The sequence below is a fragment of the Scyliorhinus torazame genome, chromosome 2 (genome assembly GCF_047496885.1).
Source record: "Scyliorhinus torazame isolate Kashiwa2021f chromosome 2, sScyTor2.1, whole genome shotgun sequence".
NCBI lineage: Eukaryota > Metazoa > Chordata > Chondrichthyes > Carcharhiniformes > Scyliorhinidae > Scyliorhinus > Scyliorhinus torazame.
Genome location: NC_092708.1, coordinates 95,131,391 through 95,153,009, shown reverse-complemented (window position 1 = coordinate 95,153,009; position 21,619 = coordinate 95,131,391). Strand labels below are relative to the sequence as shown.

At 50.7% G+C, this 21,619-nt stretch overlaps 1 protein-coding gene across 1 annotated transcript in view; it reads right to left on the bottom strand.

Moving 5' to 3' along the window:
- Positions 1-21,619, bottom strand: part of LOC140389787 (adenylate cyclase type 10-like) — a 452,930-nt gene that overhangs the window by 264,873 nt on the left and 166,438 nt on the right. Inside the window, exons 13-15 of the mRNA XM_072474312.1 lie at positions 6,420-6,591; positions 5,376-5,568; positions 388-474 (exon numbers count right to left, since the gene is read on the bottom strand). Coding sequence (XP_072330413.1) covers positions 388-474; positions 5,376-5,568; positions 6,420-6,591 — 452 coding nt within the window. The remainder of the gene's footprint in view (positions 1-387; positions 475-5,375; positions 5,569-6,419; positions 6,592-21,619) is intronic.

The following is a 21,619-nucleotide window of genomic DNA, read 5'->3' as shown; positions in this document are numbered from 1 at the left end:
TACATTGTGCTGTAATTTGTCAACATTGACTTGATGCAGTTTTGCATTGATTTCTGCTGATATTGTATTAAACTGACAATAATTCTTACACATTTTCAGTTAAACCTTATTTTAATCACTCTTTAATTAATTCTGCCTAAAAACTATTTGAAAACATAAATAAATAGTGAGGAGTCTGATTCTAACCATGCAGTGATAGCAAAGATAAACAGCAAAATAAAATCTCCTTTCCTCCAGATACACAAATAGGGAATGAAATGCTCAGCGAGATACACAAATAGGGAATGAAATGCTTACTGTGCATGTTTATTTGGCTCAAGATGAATCATTTAAAAAAAATTATACCCTATTTACAACAGTCACAGAAAGTTAATCAAGAATTGTTACCTGCTTGATTATTGCAATCACGTAATTTCTAAATGTCCTGTGTTTGGTTCTACTGTCCATGAGCGAGACCTTTTCTGAAATTGGAAACTGAAAAACAAAATTTATACGTTGTGGACGCTTTTTAAAAAATCTCCCAATTGGCTCCCTCCTCTAGGCACTTGTTTCTTTCTGGGGTACAATTCCAAAGTGCTTCTCGTACCTTGTCCAAAGTCCCATTCCATGTGTGTGAATCTAGAAACTCATTGCAGGATGGCTATTTGACAATGGAAGGCATTGCAGTTATGGTGATTTTAATTTTGTCCTTACGTGTGTGTTAGAGCAGTGATTATGTTAATGGACTGATAATTCAGAGACACGGGTTAATCATTTTTAAAAACCTCTTGAGATTTAAAAAGCTTTCATCAATAAAAATGACCATGAAGTTGTCAACTCGTTCACTGACATCCTTTAGAGAGAGTTTCCTTCTGCCTTTACCCAATCTAGCCTATGTGTAACTCTGATCTTTTATCAATCACATGGCTTATCCAACACGACCAGTTCTCGATTCGCAAAAATTTCCTCGAGTTAAATATCCATTTTTCAGTTCTCTACCCAACTCCATCACCGTCACCCTTCTGCCTGATCACTCTCTGAGGCTGAAGCAGACCATTCACAATTTTGTCACACTATTTGACTGAGATGAGTTTCTGACGACATATCCGCCCCATCACCAATGCCATTCACTGCCAAAAGATTTCCACCTCTAACCGTCCATCAGTTTATCAGCTGCTGAAAACCCTTATCCATACCTTTTCTACCTCTAGATAAGCTTATCCTAATGTTCTTTTGGCCAGCCTTTCATATTTTACCCTCTTTAAATTGCACTCAATTGAAAAATCTACAGCCCATATTGTAACTTGCACCAAGTTCTGTTAACCCATAATACTTGTGCTCACTTGACCTACAGTAAGTCCCAGCCCAGAAATATTTTGATTTCAGATTTCTTGTCCTTGCTCTCAAATCCCTCTACAACCTCAACTAGCCCTATCTCTGTAATCTCCTTGAGCTCAATGGATCACATCAAAGCTTGGTAGATCTCTCACATCTAGTTGTGCACAGTAAGAAGTCTTACAACACCAGGTTAATGTCCAACAGGTTTGTTTGGAATTGCTAGCTTTTGGAGCGCAGCTCCTTCATCGGGTGACTCATCTGATGAAGGAGCTGTGTTCTGAAAGCTAGTGATTCCAAACAAATCTCACAGAATCATAGAATCAAGGAGGACATTCAGCCCATCAAGTCTGCACCGGCCCTTGGAAAGAGCACCCCAATTAGGACCACACGTCCACTCTATCCTGTATCCCCACCTAACCTTTTTGGACACTAAGCGCAATTTAGAATGGCCAATCCACCGAAACTGCACATCTTTGGACTGTGGGAGGAAACCGGAGCACCCGGAGGAAACCCACGCAGACAAAGGGAGAACGTGCAGGCTCCACACAGACAGTGACTCAAGCCAGAAATAGAACCCAGGTCCCTGGTGATGTGAAGTAACAGTGCTAACCACTGTGCTACCGGCCGCCGTTTTTTTTTAACTAGGAGCCTCAACGGGAAACGGGTGGCTGAGGCCGCACATAGCCCCGTTTTTGCAACGGGGAGCTTTGCTCGCCGGAACTCCCCGTTGTAGCGAGAGATCGACACACCATTTTTAAATGACATCCCGATCTCTGAGGCCCCCAAAAAAAACCCCGACCCCACAGCCCGAACGCAACATGCCAACTGGCAGTGCCACCTGGGCACCTTGGCAGTGTCAGGATGGCACCCAGGCTGGCAAGCCAAGGTGCCAGGCTGGCACTGCCAGGGTACCCAGGTGGCACCAGCAGTGCCAGGGCACCACCCTGCCCAAAGGGCATGCAGCTGGTGGCCTCCGATCCCCTTGGGGCCCCCCACAAGTGCCGTTCCGTCTTGTTCCCATTTGTGGGGACTAGTACCAAACGGCACTCGCCTGAGGTCACTGAGGGTTATTCAGAAACGTTATTTTTGTTTATAAATCCCCCATGAGGGTGTAACACATAGCAGCTACAACACTGGTATTGTGGAACAAAAGCCAGCTATACCATCGTCACAAATAGCTAAACAATTACAACTAGGTTAAAAGCCAATTAATATGGATGCTGGAATCTGATACAAAATCTGAAAATGATGGAAAATCTGAGCGAGTCTGACAGCATGATTTTCAAGCATTTTCTGTTTTTGTTTAGGCATTTTAACACCCTGTTATACCGTTAATTCACTGTGAGACCGTGAGAGCGAGTGAATTCTGGGTTTTATTATCCATGAACCCACCTGCCAGTATCTGTTGTACAAATGTGTGCCACCCGCAGGTGGCCGGTCTATATATGCCCCGGTGAGGGCGGCGCCAGAGGTGGAGCCCACCGGGATTCCAGTACAGTACCTGGAAGTAGACCGTATTATCATTTCCAGGTCATAGGTCACAGCACTATACAGACAGTTCATACTTAGGTGAATACATTCACCACACAACCTTCCAGCCTATTTCCACTTATCATCAAAGTGATGGAGGGTGTCTTTAACACTGCTAGCAATGACACTTATTCATTAGTTATCTACTCAGCGATGCTGAACCATTAACAACGCATAACTCTGGGGTCCAGTGGGACACTCTCTGGGTGGATGCAGCTGCAATCGCACACCAGGAAAATCAACATCACCCATAACAAAGCAGACCATGTGAACGGCACTTCCACTAGTCTAATTATCCCAGTCCTCTACACCTTGGCTGCCGGGACGTAATGTTGAGCGAAGGGTAAAGCCTCCCATCTCCTCAGTGCATGAGGACTGCTGTGGCAAATTAGGCAGATATAATAGGTATGTTAATTTCTTCCACTTGGAAGTAATGGTAGCAACGCTTTGTGGAAAGTGCAGGTCTTCAACATGACAGATACTGGAGGCCATCCATTTCAGCCTTCCCCGTAAATGCCATTGGAGCACAGAGTGAGGCAGACTCAGCACAAATTTCCCCCACTTAAATCTTTCACACACATGTGTCATTCTGATCATCTGATCAGGAAACCACAGCAGAGCAATGGTGGTCAGGTTGTGTGGTGCAAATGCCTGATGATCAAATCCTGCTGAACGTTAATGACATATAAACATAAATGACAGGATAAAAAAATCATTCTGAAACATTCAGTCTGTACTCTAGCTTTCTCCTCAATCTCTCACCATTATGGTTAGCATCAATGTCTTATATAGTTGTGCATCTAGCTCCCCTAGTGGTTGATTAGACATTTCATTAACCCTTGCAGTTCGTACATTTATGATAATGTCACAAGACAGGTGACAAAAAAGTTCCCCACTATCTTTTCACAGTAACTGGGGAAAGACAGTAAGTGCGGACCTGGCCAACAATACCCACATCTTGCAACTCAATACCAATTGCACTTTCCAGAAATCAGGACTAGGCTGCCTCGCTTATTTTTCTTCCACTCTTTAGGTCAAAAACAATTAACCATTTCTTCTTCCATAGCCTGAGAAAGAATTGTAGCAGTGTATTATTCCCCTCGCTTGTCCCCGTCACAGGTGGACATTGCTGAGGCACTGCAGAGCATGTCCCAGTCAATGAGGAGCATCGCCGAGGGAATCAACACCATGGTGCAGACATTGAGGAGCTGCCAGGTAGGCAGAGCCAGATGACCTGGAGGCAGCCAGGTCTCAATCCAGCTGCCTCTCCATCCTGAGTTGAACCCCAGGGCCTAATGGGCACCGACTGGGAGTTGCTGGGTGCCCGTCCTATGGAGTGTCGATGATGGTCACCAACTCTCCTGAGTTCCACCCCTGTGACAACACCAAGTCTCGCAGTCAGCACTGGGACAGGGTGGCACTGCTGTGCATGTGCTGCTCCAAGATCGCCGGGGCCCTCCAAGGAAGGTTAAGCATATCAAGGATCACTGAGAGAGCACTGGGGCGGGGGGGGGGGGGGTTGTCACTTTCTTCCGCAATGCGGGCCGACCTCCAAACTCTTGCCGCATCTTCCAGGCGGGAAAATGCCCCCACTATCAGGCACACAGCGTACGGGTGATGGGTGTGAGCATGCACTCAGCAGGCAGGCAGGGGTCAGATTATGGCATAGATTGAGGAGCACCAGCGCTCAGCTCTCTGCGCGTTATCATCACCCCCCTCCCAGATACACTTACACAACATCTGGCCGCAGACATGTCCCCTAAACTGGGGCCCATCCCCTGGACGGTCGGATCTTGGCTGCTGCGTGTGTGGTGTTGCCTCACAAAGTGTCCAGGCATCACGGTCTGATTGTGAAGCTAGGCAATAACTCCCACATGCTGCATAGTACACCCACCCATGGCAATCCACTTGGGATCTGTGTAGTGCTCACTTAACTACAATTGCCAATTCCCTCGTAACAATTGCCTTCAGCCACACGGCCAGAGGGAGGCCGCTAGATTACGGGAGGCCACTGGATATGGGGTCGCTCTCGTTAATTATATGGAAATAGGGCTTAATTGGTGATTATTGGTTTCTCGCCACGCTACAGTGGGATACCGATTTCGCCTATGGGAGCGGGCTGGTTGCATCTCGCTCGAGTGCAACGAGGCCACTGAATCGCGCCCTATATGATTACGAGTAGCTAATAAAGACTTGCTGTTAATGTACAGAAGACTACAAAGACATCTCTAACAGATAAGTTCTGTAACCAACATTATCCCAACAAAACTGCAGGTTTAAAAAGTGGTATCTATTTGCTAGCTGTTCATGCTCATATTTCTTAAGTCAGTTCTTCAATTCTGATGGCAAAACGGTGGTCTGATGAAAATGTGGCTCTGTAGTTCTGTATTCAGCTGACGGGGCTAGTTTTAGTTGAGCAAATGAACGGACACAGCACACAGACCTTCTGAGAACCCAACTACAAGGGCAACATATTTAGAAGCACATTTCGTTAATCATTACAAATTAGAGATTGGTCGCTTCAGTACCTTTACAAAAAGAAGGTCATTTAAAAGGCACAAATCGTCCATCAGCTCGGGCTTTATTATCTTGGTAAGTAAAACTCTTTCCCGTTCTGCGTAACTTTTACAGTGGTTCACCTGAAGGAGCAGGGCCAACATCGTTTGAATAGTATAATAGGGCTCTGTGATATCCATTTTCCCCAATTCAAATGGTAAGACCCTGCATCAGAGATAAAATGAAAAATTGATTATTTAAGGTACACTCACATTTTTTGATGTACACAGGATATATATATTTCCTTATTTACAGAATCCAAGAGGGGGATTTTAATTAGGTGCAAAATGTGGGTGGGTTGATGTTGGAGCAACATCAACTTACAGCTGTCCCCCATCACCAATTTGAGGCCCGAAAAGTTTTTACTCTTGTCTCTCAGCTGGCCAATTGCCTGTCTGAAACAGACAGAAATGGAGAGCTGAGTCTAATTTTGTTTTGAAAACAGCTTGGCCACATGTAAGAATTTAAGGTCATTAGAAATACAAAGGACTAAGAACAAAGAAAAGTACAGCACAGGAACAGGCCCTCCAGCCCTCCAAGTCCGTGCCGATCATGATGCCCTAACTAAAAATAAGAGCAGGAGTGGGCCATTCAGCACCTAGACCATGCTCCATCATTTAATAAGACCATGGCTGGTCTAATTGTGGCCAGAACTTTACTTTCCTCCCTGTCCTCCAACTTATGGAATGTTCTTTAGTTGATGTGAATAAACCATCCATTTCATATTTTTAAAAAAATAAATTAAGAGTGCCCAATTCATTTTTTCCAATTAAGGGGCAAATTAGTGTGGCCAATCCACCTAACCTGCACATCTTTGGGTTGTGAGGGCGAAACCCACGCAAACACAGGGAGAATGTGCAAACTCCACACGGATAGTGACCCAGAGTCGGGATCGATCATGGGATCTCGGCGCCATGAAACAGCAGTGCTAACCACTGCGCCACCGTGCTGCCTTCTATTTCAGATTTAATACAAATAGGACTAGATGTAATGAAAAATTGTAATTGAATGCAAACCTCATTCCTTCTGATTGTGATGTGCGAATAATTTCAGCCAGTAGTCGGCTTTTCCCATACCCAACTGTCCCCTCGTACATAATAACCTGGTAACAGTCGGCAGCACGACGGGTCTTTACTGAACTAAATCTTTTTAGTGCCTTATGGAAAATCTTCATCTCTTTCTCGCGACCTTAGAAAACGTAAAACATTTGTGTGAGTCATGTTGACCTACCCACACCACTGCCAATTAAAGCCCTTAAGTGGCCAATTAATCACCTCATCCCACCACCTTTGGTATTGACCCAGCTACAGGCAGGCCTATTTCCATGCAGGGTGGTAAAATGGCAAGAGAGATTCCCCCTGAATCAAAAGCACAATGCCCGATTGTGAGACTGGACATTGGACACTGCTAAGAGCCATCCCCTGCTCTTGCTGCCAATCCCTCTGCACCACTCTCGCTGCAATGCCCACCCTCGGACCCCTCCCCCTCCTGCCCCCCCTCTCCCCCCACCCCACACACGCACATTACTTACTTGTGGCTTTGGTCACTCTGTGACCCTGGGACTCTGGTACCCGCCCCTCTGACAGCATCCAGAGCCTCCAGGTGGCGCTACTGAGCACAAAAACTGCCAGCCTCTGACTGATCGGCAGCTCTCAACAGAGATGACCTCTGCCACAGTGTCTTGATTCTAGGCAAGGCCCAGCACTGGCATTGTCACTACCTGAACAGCTTATGATTTGGCGGGTCTTCCCAATAGATGCAATGTTTGACTCTTGCCAGTTCTGCAGCCAGCAGGCGAGATCCCTAAAAACCTCATAACATTTGACACCAACTCTTTGTTTTTTTTTACAATAATTTTTTTTTTAAATTTAGAGTATCCAATTCATTTTTTCCAATTAAGGGGCAATTTAGTGTGGCCAATCCCCTACCCTGCACATCATTTTGGGTTGTGGGGGCGAAGCCCGCGCAAACATGGGGAGAATGTGCAAACTCCACAGGGACAGTGAACCAGAGCTGGGATCGAACCTGGGACCTCGGCGTCGTGAAGCAGCAATGCTAACCACTGTGCCACTGTTCTGCCCTACCAACTCTTTGCTAAGGTAAAAACTACAAATGGAGACTTCCGGTTGCGGCTATGAAGGAGTAAGTCGCACATTTGGCGGCTCCCTTTTGGGTCGGACTTTTGGATCTTTTCCCCCGATTTATTACCGGACTTGATTTGAAAAATCGATCACAGAGGCAATTGTGACCTGAATTTCCACATCGGTGCATGGAGTGGAGCACTAGGAGTACACACTGTGGTGATGTGCATCAATGTGAATACATGTGGGCTAGCTAGACACTAGAGGGAGCACCAGAAACATATCACACACACACTCAACCAATAGATCAGTTAGATAGGACACAACAAATGGAGATTCACGATACACACAGAGGTGACACGACCACAGGAGGGCATTACACCAACCCATATATAAAGGACACCACACACATGATCTGCCTCTTTCCAGTGGAGACAGTCAGTGGGTAGAGACACAGGGTTGATTCAATATTACACCCACCACGTGGATTGCAGCAACTGGTTTGCCAGTCTGGGTAGCTATAGTAGGATTAGCAGTTGTGTCGAACCCGAGTAATAGAAGTGTAAATAGTTTAATAAACATGTTGAAGTTATCTCCATGTTTGAACCTTCCTTTGTCAAGTGCACCACAAGGAAGCCACTTATGTTACACCGAGAACATAACAAATCACACGCAAAGGACAGAGAAGGCTTGGGCTGAAGCTGCATCGGGAGGAAGCATGGCGGAGGACCGGACCTCTGTCTTGTCGACCCAGCGGTCAATGGAGCAGTTAATGCAAGTTATCCAGGAGGGCTTCGCCAAGCAGAAGCAGGACTGCTTGGACCCGATTAAAGAGGCGATTTCGCTGTTCGAACATAGATTGGATGCCCAGGATCGGGCGATCCAGGTGTCATGATATGCAGACATGCAGATAATGATATACAGACAGGCACAGACAGGCAGCTAATGAACACAGAGAATAGGACATGACCAATGAGCAGGCAGGACACTCAGGGGTGTTATCTCACTATAAAAGGCATGAGGCACTCACACTCCGCCTCTTTCCACTGATGAACATCTAGAGTGAGTCAGGGTGTATTTACAGTATCAGACCTCCAGCACGTGGCTAAGAGCTAGTCTGGTTCAGTCAGACAGAGTAACCACACTTAGGTTAGCAGAGAGTCAAATTCATAGAGAACTGTGCTAACTGCGCTACTGGTTCAATAACTGAGATTGAAGTAACTTCAAGGTCTGGAGTATCTTTTGGTTAAAGCTGCATCCAGTTGCAGCCTGTGTTATCCCAGAGTACATAACACAACATGCTACCAGGAAACTGCTTAATCTAGGTGGTTTACCTCAGTTCATTCCGTGGCGACCAGCGAATGTATCCCGGCACCATGGAGAAGATTCAGGCTCCTCACCAGTTAGGACCTTTGGCAATTTCAGTGCCAACTGGCGGACATTCAAGCAAAAGTTTCTGCTGTACATCGAAGCTTCAGACCTCGTGGGTGCGTCTGATGCAAGGAAAATCGCGCTTCTCTCAACCACGGGTGATCAAGCCATCAAACTCTTCAACTCTTTTTACTTCACCGAAGGCCAGGACAAGACAAAGTTTCAGACCACCCTGGACAAATTTGACAGTCACTGTGAAGTGGACACCAATGAAATCTTCGAGTGCTATTTATTCAAACAGCGTCTACAAGGTAAAGATGAATCTTTCAACTCCTTCTTAACTACCCTCCGCCTGCTAGCGCTGTCCTGCAACTTTGGTGATATTGCTGACTCCATGATCAGAGACCAAATCGTTTTTGGAGTTCACTCTGATCCTCTGAGAGAACAGCTACTGAAAATCAAGAATATGACCCTGCCAGTCGCGATTGAAACATGCACAGTGCATAAGCACGCCAAAAATCGCTATGCCCAGTACAAATCGGCTGAAAATGAGAAACCTGCCTCCCACGAGGCAGAGTGTGCAGGCCATCTCCCGGATGCAGCGCCTCAGCATTGATGAAAGCGGCCATTTTGCGCGCCTTTCCCGGGGCCCCACGCATTCGATAATGAAGTGGCCGACACCCGCACTGCGCATGTGCGATGACGCGCGGAGTGTCAGGGCGCCGATGTCATGACGTGCTCGAACTGCAGCATCGCCCACTTAAAGAAACACTGCCCTGCAAGAGGCAGGTGATGTTTAAACTGCGGGAAGCCTGGACACTATGCAGCCTTGTGCAGGTCTGCACCACCAGTCAGGGGCCAGCCAATTCCGACGACTGTGCATTCAGAGTGTGCAACAACGATTACAGGATTCTGATCCTGGCAGCACAATGGATCCAGAGGAAGAATGCCTGGACTCCGCCTACTGTGTGGTCATCATTACCAAATGTGAATATGCCACATCCAACTCATCACAAATTCAGTCCATCCTCGCTGTGGATTCTGCAGACGAATGGCGTGCGGTGATACAGGTCAACCACTGCTCCATCCAGTTTAAGCTGGACACAGGTGCTTCTGCCAAACTCCTCTCGCAGGCAGATTTCAAACGCATCAAGAAGCCCCCCAAGGTCCTTCCAGCAGCCTGCAAGCTCCTGGACTACAACGTAAATGTCATCACGGCATTGGGATCCTGCCATCTACTCGTCTCCAACCAGAGCACCCATGCACGGGTACGTTTTGAAATTGTCAAGCCAGACAGGGCATCCCTACTTGGCACGCATGCCTGAAAGCAGCTGAAACTCGTGCAGCAGGTTAACACAACGGCATCCTCCAATGTGGATCTTCAGGCCGGCATTGACGACATCCTCGCTCAGTATCCGGATGTGTTCGACAGGATGGGCACGCTGCCATATCGATACAAGATTGTGCTATGACCTGATGCCAAGCCAGTGGTCCACGCTGAGGAAGTGCCTGAAGGCACAGCTCAAGGATCTTCAGCAACAGGGCATAATTTCCAAGGTAACCTAACCAACTGACTGGGTCAGCTCGATGGTATGTGTTACAATGTCTCCGGGAGACCTGCGCATCTGCATTGATCCCAAGGATCTCAATAAGAATATAATGCGTGAATACTACCCCATCCCGAAGCGGGAGGAACTCACCAGTGAGATGCACATGCACAATTTTGGCAACACACCGTTTGGCAGATACTGCTATAATCGCATGCCATTTGGCATTGTCTCGGCATCGGAGATCTTCTATCGCATCATGGAGCAGATGATGGAGGGCATTGAAGGGGTTTGTGTGTACATGGACGACATCATCATATGGGTCCCCGACCTCTGAAGAGCATGTTTCCCGTCTCCAGCAGGTATTCTGCCGTCTCCATGCCAATGGCCTGAAGCTGAACAGGTCCAAATGTTGCTTTGGCATGTCGACACTCAAGTTCCGAGGAGACCAGATCTCTCAGCAGGGTGTGTGCCCGGACACAGACAAGGTCAAGGCCATCAAAGCCATGAACGTCCCTGAAGACAAGAAGGCGGTGTTGCGTTTCCTGTGCATGGTCAATTTTCTGGGGATGTTCATCCCAGGTGGTGCATGGCCTCACACACCACAGCCCTACGAAACTTGGTGAAAAAGTCCACTGCCTTTGAGTGGAAGGCAGCACATCAGGCAGAGTGGTTGGAGCTGAAAGCCAAGCTCACCAATGCACCTGTCTTGGCATTTTTTGACCCAGACAGGGAGACAAAGATCTCGACAGATGCGAGCCAGAATGGCATCGGTGCAGTGCTGCTTTAACGTGATGACACTTCATCCTGGGCACCGGTAGCCTTCGCATCGAGGGCCACGACGCCCACTGAAACAAGGTATGTGCAAAAAGAGAAGGAATGCCTGGATCTTCTCACTGGCATTCTCAAGTTTCACGACTATGTCTACGGCCTGCCGACATTCACTGTCGAGACGGATCATAGGCCTCTGGTCCACATTATCCACAAGGACCTGAACGACATGACGCCTCAAGTTGCAGCACATCCTCCTCAAACTCAGAAGGTATGAATTTGACTTAGTGTACATGCCTGGCAAGGAGCTCATCATCGCTGATGCATTGTCCCGCTCCATCACATTGCTTAGTGAACCGCTGGAAATCATCCGGCAGATTGAATCACAGGTGCAGCTGTGTGCTAGCACCCTCCCGGCATCTGATGAGCAGGTGGTTCGTATCCGCAAGGAGACAGCCAAAGACCCCCTCTTGCAGCGTGTCACGCACCACCTCGCCAATGCCTGGCAGAAAGGGCAGTGCCCTCAATTTTACAATGTAAAGGACGACCTGACGGTGATTGATGGTATCCTCCTCAAGCTGGACCGGATTATCATTCCACTCAGTCTCCAGAGCTTGGTGCTCCGCCAAACCCATGAGGGCCAACTGGGCGACGAGAAGTGCAGACGCAGAGCCAGGCAGGCTGTCGACTGGCCCGATATTAGCCAGGACATCTCGAACATGGTCCTCAACTGTGCGACTTGTCAATGCTTCCAGCCAGCGCAGAGCAAGGAGACGCTCCAGCAGCATGAAATCGAGACCTCCCCTTGGTCCAAGGTTGGCATCGACCTCTTTCGTGCGAATGGTCGTGATTACGTGTTGATTATTGACTATTTCTCCAGTTACCCTGAAGTCATGAAGCTCTCAGACATCTCGGACCGTCATCAAGGCCTGTAAGGAGATGTTCTCCAGGCATGGTATCCCACTCGCTGTCATGAGTGCCAATGGTCGACTTCCGGTTGTGGATATGCAGAGTTAAGTCGCACGTTCGGCAGCTCCCGCTTGGAACGGACCTTTGGGCTCTTTTCAGGGCCCCCAATGGCATTTTCTCAACATTTCCCGGTGTGGGAAGAAGACTGCAACATTCTCCCGACAGTGTATGGCTTGGACCAGGAGCGGGGCGACTAAAAAAGTGGTGGTCAAGCCAAAGAAAGTGCGAGGGAAGAAGAGCAAGATGGCGGCAGGCGGGGACCAGGCAGCATGGATGCAGTGGGCGCAGGAGCAGCAGGAGGTTATCCAGCACTTCTTCAGGGAGCTCAAAGCGGACCTGCTGGAGCCGATGAAGGCTTCTATTGATAAGCTTCTGGAGACCCAGGCAGCCCAGGGAGTGGTGATCCGTGAGGTCCGACAAAAGATCTCAGATAACGAGAACGAGATCTTGGGCCCAGCGGTAAAGGTGGAGGCGCACGAGGCGCTCCATAAGAAATGGCAGGAACGGTTCGAGGAGATGGAGAATTGGTCAAGGCGGAAGAATGTGCGGATCCTGGGCCTCCCGGAGGGGCTAGAGGGGTCGGACGTGGGGGCTATGTGGTCACCATGTTAAACTTGCTGATGGGAGCGGGGTCCTACCAGGGGCCCCTGGAGCTGGAAGGGGCCCATAGAGTGCTGGCAAGGAGGCCCAAGGCTAACGAGCCGCCGTGGGCGGTGCTGGTGCGGTTTCATCGGTTCGCTGATTGGGAGTGCGTACTCAGCTAGGCCAAGAAAGAGAGGAGCAGCAGGTGGAAGAACGCGGAGGTTTGAATATATCAGGACTGGAGCGCGGAGGTGGCGAAGAAGAGGGCCGGGTACAACCAGGCGAAGGCGGTGCTGCACAGGAAGGGGGTGAAGTTTGGCATGCTGCAGCCGGCGCGTCTGTGGATCACCTACAAGGGCCGGCACCATTATTTTGAGTCCCCGGAGGAGGCGTGGGCCTTTGTTCAGGCGGAGAAGCTGGACACAAACTGAGGGTCGGGATGGGGGGGTCGGGCGTGGGGATGGTCGGGGATTGTTGTTGTTGTGTCACATTTTGAGGGGGGGTTCTTTGTTCTTGTTTATTTTTGGTTCAGTGTGGGTGGTGAGGGTGGGTTGGGCACTGTTTTGGTTGGGTCTGTCGGGTGGGCTCTTGGAGGGGGGCAAGTAAACTGAGTAGGGGGTGGATGGCCGGTAGGGGGAATTGGGCCCCGCGGGGGAGGGTCAGGCCTGGGTCGGGGGTGAGGGAATTGGGCCTGTAAAAGGAGCTGTGCCAGAGGAGGCGGGGCCAGGCAGGTGGAAAGCGCGGGCTTTTTCCCGTGCTGAAGGCTGGAGGGGGCGGGGCCGGGACGGGGAAGCGCGTTTTTTTTTCCCGCGCTTGGGATGGAAGGGGGAGGCGGAGAGCCTGCTGGTGGGTAAATGAGGGGAGGGGAAGTCCCATAATGTGAGGAGTCGAAGGAGCGGCGGGAGCGGCCGGGGTCAGCAGGAGTCAGCTGACTTGCGGGAGTGCAATGGGGGGAGCAAATAGGGGTCCTAGCTGGGAGGGGGGGCGGGGGGGGGGGACTGCATTGATGCTGGCATGGTCAAGGAGGAGCTGGGGCGAGTAAAGGGGGTTGGGGCGGGGATCTGCCGCCGTGGGGAACGGGCATGGCGTGGGGCGTGGGCGCATGGTTGGGTGAGGAGGGCTTATGGCTAGTCGGCGGGGGAGGGGGGTGGGTAGCCCCCTGATCCGGCTGATAACCTGGAACGTAAGGGGTCTGAATGGGCCGATTAAGCGGGCCCGGGTGTTCGCGCACCATGAAGGGGCTGAAGGCAGAGGTGGTCATGCTCCAGGAGACACACCTGAAGGTGGCAGACCAGGTAGGATTGAGGAAGGGGTGGGTAGGCCAGGTGTTTCATTCGGGGCTGGATGCCAAAAATCGGGGGGTGGCAATCTTGGTGGGAAAGAGGGTGTCGTTCGAGGCGTCGAGCATTGTGACAGACAATGGCGGCAGGTACGTAATGGTAAGTGGTAAGCTGCTAGGGGGAGGGTGGTGCTGGTCAACATGTACGCCCTGAACTGGGACGATGCGGGTTTTATGCGGCGCATGTTGGATCGGATCCCGGACTTGGAAGTGGGGGGCCTGATAATGGGGGTGGGGGGACTTTAACACAGTGTTGGATCCGGCATTGGATCGCTCCAGGTCTAGGACGGTAGGAGGCTGGCGGCGGCTAAAGTGCTGAGGGGGTTTATGGACCAGATGGGAGGGGTGAACCCTTGGAGACTTGCACGGCCAGGGGCTTGGGAATTTTCATTCTTCTCGCACGTTCAAAAGGCCTATTCCCGGATCGTCTTTTTTGTTATGAGCAGGGCGCTGATTGCGAGAATAGAGGATACCGAGTACTTGGCGATAGCCATTTCGGATCACGCCCCGCATTGGGTAGACCTAGAGCTGGGGGAGGAGAGGGACCAGCGCACGTTGTGGCTCTAGGAGGTGGGGCTGTTGGCGGATGAGGAGGTGAGCGAGTGGGTCCGTGGAAGCATAGAGAGATACCTGGAGGCCAATGATAACGGGGAGGTCCGAGTGGGAGTGGTCTGGGAGGTGCTGAAGGCGGTGGTTAGGGGAGAGCTGATCTTAATTTCACGAGGCTGGTGGAGCAAATGGAGGAGGAGTTTAAGAGGTGGGACGCGTTGCCGCTGTCCCTGGCGGGTAGGGTGCAGTCAGTCAAGGTGACGGTGCTCCCAAGGTTTTTGTTCCTGTTCCAGTGCCTCCCCATTCTTATGCCGAAGGCCTTCTTTAGGCGGGTTAACAGGAGCATAACGGGGTTTGTGTGGCCGTGAGGGACTCCGAGGGTGAAAAGGGTGTTCCCGGAGCAGAGTAGGGATGGGGGGGGGGGGGGGGGGGTGCTGGCACTGCCCAACCTCTGTGGGTACTACTGGGCCGCCAATGCCGCGATGGTGCGCAAGTGGGTGATGGAGGGGGCGAGGCGGCATGGAAGAGGCTGGAGACGGCGTCTTGTGAGGGTACGAGTCTGGAGGCACTGGCAACGGCGCCGCTGTCGCTCCTTCCAATGAGGTATACCACGAGCCCGGTGGTGGCAGCTACCCTCAAAATTTGGGGGCACAGGGGGGAAGTGGGGGCCTCGGTGTGGACCCCGATACGGGGGAACCACCATTTTGTCCCAGGGAGAATAGATGGAGGGTTTTCGGGGTGGCACCGGGCAGGGATAAGAAGGTTGGGGGACCTGTTTGTGGATGGGAAGTTTGCGAGCCTGAATGAGCTGGAGGAGAAGTATGGGCTCCTGCCGGGAAACACCTTTTGGTATCTACAGGTAAGGGCGTTTACTGTGCTGTCGCCACGCACAGTACAGGACAGGGTGCTCTCGGGGGTGTGGGTTGGAGAGGGGAAGATTTCGGCAACATACCAGGTGATGCAGGAGGATGAGGAGACCTCGGTGGAGGAGCTGAAAGGTAAGTGGGAGCAGGAGTTGGGGGAGGAGATCGAGGAGGGGACATGGGCAGATGCCCTAGGGAGGGTGAACTCTTCCTCTTCGTGTGCGAGGCTCAGCCTCATACAGCTTAAGGTGCTGCACAGGGCACACATGACCGGGACAATGATGAGCCGGTTTTTTTGGGGTGAGGACAGGTGTGTTAGGTGCTCAGGGAGTCCAACAAACCACACCCATATGTTCTGGGCATGCCCAGCGCTGGAGGAATTTTGGAAGGGCGTAGCGAGGACGGTGTCGAGGGTGGTAGGATCCAGGGTCAAACCGGGCTGAGGGCTGGGGGGGTGGGTGGGGGGGTGGGGGGGGGTGGGGGGGGTGGGGGGGGTGGGGGGGTGGGGTGGGGGGGGTGGGGGGGGGGGGTGGGGGGGTGGGGGGGGTTCTTTTTTATTTTTGTTTGTCTATACTGGGGGATCAGAGGGGGTGTATATATTTGCGATGTGTTTCGGCGAGTGTTAATTTATTATTTATGTATAGGGGGTTTTGTCTTGTTTTGTATTTAATTCTATTGGGTTCCTTTTACATTTTGTTGTTGATATTTTGTGAAAACTTTAATAAAAATTATTTTTTTTAAAAAATGAGTGACAATGGCCCGTGCTTCAACAGCCACGAGTGGTCTATGTTTGCCAAGTCATACCATTTCAAACATGTCACTTCCAGCCCACACTATCCGCAGTCCAATGGGAAGGTTGAAAAAGGGGTGCACATTGTGAAACAGCTCATCTGCAAGGCCGCGGATTCTGCTTCTGACATCTACCTCGGGCTGCTTGCGTACAGGGCGACCCCACTGTCCACTGGCATGTCGCCGGCTCAACTCCTGATGAACAGGGACCTGCGGACGACACTTCCAGCCGTACACTTGCCCAACCTGGATCGCCTCCCGGTGCTGCAGAAGGGGCTGCAGCTCCGAAACCAGCAAAAGCAGGGCTATGATGCTCATGCCACTGATTTGCCCGTTATCTCCGGCAGACACTGTCAGGATCAAGATACCGGATGGTGGTTGGTCTGCTCCATCTGTCGTTGTTCGACAGGCTGCGCCCCACACGTATGTTGTCCTTTTATAAGCCGCACGTATGTTGTACGTCTGGCTGATGGTTCTGTTGTGCGACGAAGCAGACGGGCACTTCGCAAAGTTGCCTGCTCGCAACCGCTTTCTTCTCCGTTTCCGTCTGTTGTTTTGCCACTTCCTGATACTTCGAACTATGAGGCAGCCAGTCAGGCTTCCATCCCGCCTGTCAAGGCGCCGTCGTCCCCACCACCACCTCTCCGGCGGTCGACAAGGATCAGGCGCAAGCCCCAGAGACTGGACTTATGAACATTTGTTTTGTTTACGATGTTCTGTTTTCTCACATTAGACAGCTGTCTTCACATGTAAATACGTTCACATATGCCACCGCTTGTAAATATGTGAATATATGCCACCACATGTAAGTATGTTCCCATATGCCAACAAAACATTTAAAAAAGGGGAGATGTCATGATATGCAAACATGCAGATCATGATATACAGACAGGCAGCTAATGAACACAGAGAACAGGATATGACCAATGAGCAGGCAGGACACTCAGGGGTGGTATCTCACTATAAAAGTCGCAAGGCACTCACATTCCACCGCTTTCCACTGATGAACATCTACAGAGTGAGTCAGGGTGTATTTGCAGTATCACACCTCCAGCATGTGGCTGAGAGCTAGTCTGGTTCAGTCAGACAGAGTAACCACACTTAGGTTAGCAGAGAATCAAACTCATAGAGAACTGTGCTAACTGTGCGACTGGTTCAATAAATCAGACTGAACTAACTTCAAGGTCTGGAGTATCTTTTGGTTAAAGCTGCATCCAGTTTCAGCCTGTGTTATCCCAGAGTACATAACACAACACCAGAAAGTAGAGAAGGTTCTGGCTGACCAGGAGGAACATCAAACAGTGGTGGAGTTGGAGGTGAGGATGCTAGGAGACCAGCAGAAAAGGCTCCTGGAGAAGGTGGAGGACCGAGAGAATAGGTCCCATCGGCAGAGCGTGAGGATCGTTGGGCTCCTGGAGGGATCCGAAGGAGCGGACGCTGCGGCATACATAGCGGCCATGTTCGAGAAGCTGCTGGGGGATGGGGCATTCCCCCGACCTGTGGACAGGGCTCAGAGCGCTCGCGAGGAAGCCGCGAATGGGAGACCCCCCCACCCCCCGAGGGAATGGTGGTGAGATTCTAGTGTTTTGCAGTGGGCCAAGCAGACATGGAGCTGCAAATCGGACAACAATATCCTGCAGATCTATCAAGACGTGAGTGCAGAGGTGGCCAGGAGAAGAGCGGGGTTTAACCAGATCAGGTCGCCTTTTCAAGAAAAAGGTGAGGTTCGGGCTGTTGTATCCGGCCTGCCTCTGGGTCACATACGAGGAGCAACATTTCTATTTCGAGTCGCCTGAGGAAGTGCTGGACTTCGCGAAAAGGAAAGGACTGGTGTCGGACTGAGAACTTTGAATTTTGCTGAAGTGGTTGTTTTTAAAAAAAAGTTTCTTGTTACTTCAGACATTATTTGTAATGCCTGCTGTATGGATCTGGGGCCAGCTGCAGAGCTGAGTGAGGTCAAATTTGCATTTGCACTGTTGGGGGATGGAGGTGTGTTTGTTCAGATGCTGGATCTTTTGCTTGATCTTTTATTATCTGTGTTCAACTTGGTTTTTTTTTAAAATCTCTGTTGGGCAATTGTGTTGGGATTGTTTTTCATTTGAATATGTATGTATGAGCGGGGGGAGGAGGGTGGGGAGGGAACAATAGGTGGGAGAATGTCTGGTGCCAGGGGCGAGGGCCACCAAGCTAGCTGGGCGTGATAGCGTCCGGAAGCATAGTGGGGGGGGGGGGGGTTAGCAGATGTTAGGCTTATCAACGGGGTTGATTTATTTTGTTCTGTTACTGGAGGGGAGGGGGGAAAATGTTCTGTTGACGAGGGAGGGATTTTTGCTGAGGGACAGATAGGAGGTCGGGGGCGGGGGCTGCCTGGGGGCGAGCCGGTGGAGGCGTGGGGCGCCGACTGGCGACTGGCCCAAGAGAGGGGGTGGCTGATCGGCGAAGAGGGGGGCGATGAGCCCCCCCAACTAGACTGATCACCTGGAATGTAAGAGGGCCCAATGGGCCGGTCAAGAGGGCATGCCTGTTCGCGCATTTGAGAGGACTGAATGCGGATGTGGTACTGCTGCAGGAGACGCACCTTAGAGTAGCTGACCAGATTAGATTAAGGAAAGGTTGGGTCGGACAGGTTTTTCACTCAGAATTGGACTCGAAGACCAGAGGGGTCGTGATCCTGATCAACAAGCGAGTGGTGCTTGAGGCGGGAAGAATAGTTTCAGATGGGGGTACATTATGGTCAGTGGGAAATTGGAGGGGGTGCAGGTGGTACTAGTAAATGTATACGCGCCAAGCTGGGACAATGTGGAGTTTATAAAGAGGATGCTGGGGAAGGTACCGGACCTGGATTCGCATAAGCTGGTCATGGGAGGGGACTTCAATAGTTATTGACCTTGGTTTAGACCGGTCAAGCTCAAAAATGGGCAGGATGCCAGCAATGGCTAAGGAGAGCTAAGAGGGTTCATGGAGCAGATAGCGGGGTGGGGGGGGGGGGGTGGACTCTTGGAGATTTGGGCAGCCAAGAGTAAAGGAGTTCTCCTTCTACTCACACGTGAATAAAGTGTACTCCCGGATTGATTTCTTTATTCTGGGAAGGGCTCTACTGACGGGGGGGGGGTGGACACGGGGTCCTCGGCGATCACAATCTCAGACCATGCCCCGCACTGAGTTGACCTACAGGTTAGAAAAGACAGTAATGAGCACCCGCACTGGAGGTTAGACGCGGGGCTTTTAGCGGACGAGGATGTGTGCGGGCGGTTGAGGAAATGTATTCAGAATTACCTGGTGGTCAATGACATGGGGGAAATTTCAGCAGGGTGGGCTGGGAGGCATTGAAGGCGGGAGCTAGAGGGGAGCTGATCTCGATACGGGCCCACAGGAAGGAGGTAGACAGGACAGAGATGGACCAACTGGTAAAGGAGATATTATAAGTCGACAGGAGGTATGCGGAGACCCCAGAGGCAGGACCTTTAAGGGAACGGTGGAGGCTACAGGCGGAGTTCGGCTTGTTAACCAGAGGGAGGGCAGTGGAGGAGCTGAGAAAGGCGAGGGGGCGATTTATGAGCATGGAGAGAAGGCTAGCAGAATGCTTGCACAGCAGCTTAGAAAGAGGGAGGCCGCCAGGGAGATAGGGAAAGTGAAGGATGGAGTCGGGAACCTAGTGGGAGACTCAGCAGGGGTGAACAAGGCGTTTAAGGAGTTTTATAGTAGGCTGTATGGGTCGGAACCCCCACCGGGGCCAGAGGGGATGAGGTTCCCGTACCAGCCTCCCGGAACAGGCGCCGGAATGTAGCGACTAGGGACTTTTCACAGTAACTTCATTCGAAGCCTACTTGTGACAATAAGTGATTTTCATTTCATTTCATTTCACTTCCCAGGGGGAAGCTGAATTTCCCGAAGGTGGCCGGGGAGCTCGTAGAAGGGCTGGGGGCCCTGATCAGGATCAAAGAGATAGTGGAGGGGCTGAAGGCCATGCAGTCGGGTAAAGCCCCGGGGCCGGATGAGTACCCAGCGGACTTCTATAAAAAGTTTGTTGGGATATTGGGGCCGCTGTTGATGAGGACATTCAATGAGGCAAGGGGAAGCAATGCTTCCCCTGACGATGTCACAGGCCACGATCTCGCTGATTCTGAAGCGGGATAAGGATCCGGAGTTGTGTGGGTCCTACAGGCCGATATCCCTATTGAATGTGGACGCCAAACTGTTGGCCAAAATCTTGTCCTCTAGGATTGAAGATTGTGTCCCGGACGTCATTGGGAAGGACCAGACGGGGTTCGTTAAGGGAAGGCAGTTGGTGTCCAATGTAAGAAGGTTGCTAAATGCAATCGTGATGCCCCCAGAAGGTAGGGAGGTTGTTGTTAACTTGGTTGGTTCAATTGGCTCTGTTTTATAACCTTTGCTCTCGAGTCGCCAGGTATCTTTATGATACCGCCACGAGGTTCAAGTTCAAATAATGATCAACAACTCAATACACCAATTAGTAAGATTCAAATCAAAGCACATTTATTTACACACAGTCAAATCTACTCATGCATAAATGCTACTTTCTAAGCTACTTCGACAACTAACAGGCCTATACTTAGCTTCGGACTGGCCCACCAGGTCAGGGGAACAAATGGCCTTTCGTTCGGGTTCTGAGTCTGCGGGATTCAAAAGCTGGTATGGACTGGTAGCTAGGAGCACCTATCTCGTAGCGAGCGTTGACTTGAGACTTACGGTCTTTTGGCGGCAGCTGAACAGGTCACTGTCAAGGGTTGGTTCGCGTTGCTGAGTGACCCTGTCAAGAAGGACGATTTGAACTTGGGGGCTTTACTTTATAGTCCCCAGGGGCTACCCGCCTTTCGGGGCGGACCCCGTACTTGGTTTCAAGTGATTGGACTTCGTTCCAATCGCTTGGTTCGATTTCTCCAATACTGGAGCGGTACCCTGATCGATGGGCGGTCTTGAGGTGTCCATTAACCACTTTTGTGTTGGCACCTGCTGGCACCGAGGAGTCTGGCTTGGCCTTGTTTATCTCAAATGTTTTGATTGTTCCCGGGGATCGCTCATCAGTATGTAGATGGCTGCTACATTAAGATGCAGATGGCTGCTTGTATCGATGCTGTCTGGGCTTTTGCAGAGTTTAATACACAGTAAACTTGCACCTGCTAGTTTCTGCCTGTGTTGGCTGAATTTCCCTTCAGCCTTTGCTGTTCTCCATTTTACATCGGGAATTGGCCAACCCAGGTGGCTACACACCCTTCTTGTGATCCTAACGCGAAGCGTAAAGGATCACATAACTGCATTGTTCTTCATTCCCTGACCCGGCGAGCACTCTTCTATGGCCTCTACACTGACCATACCTATGCAAAAAAAATTTAA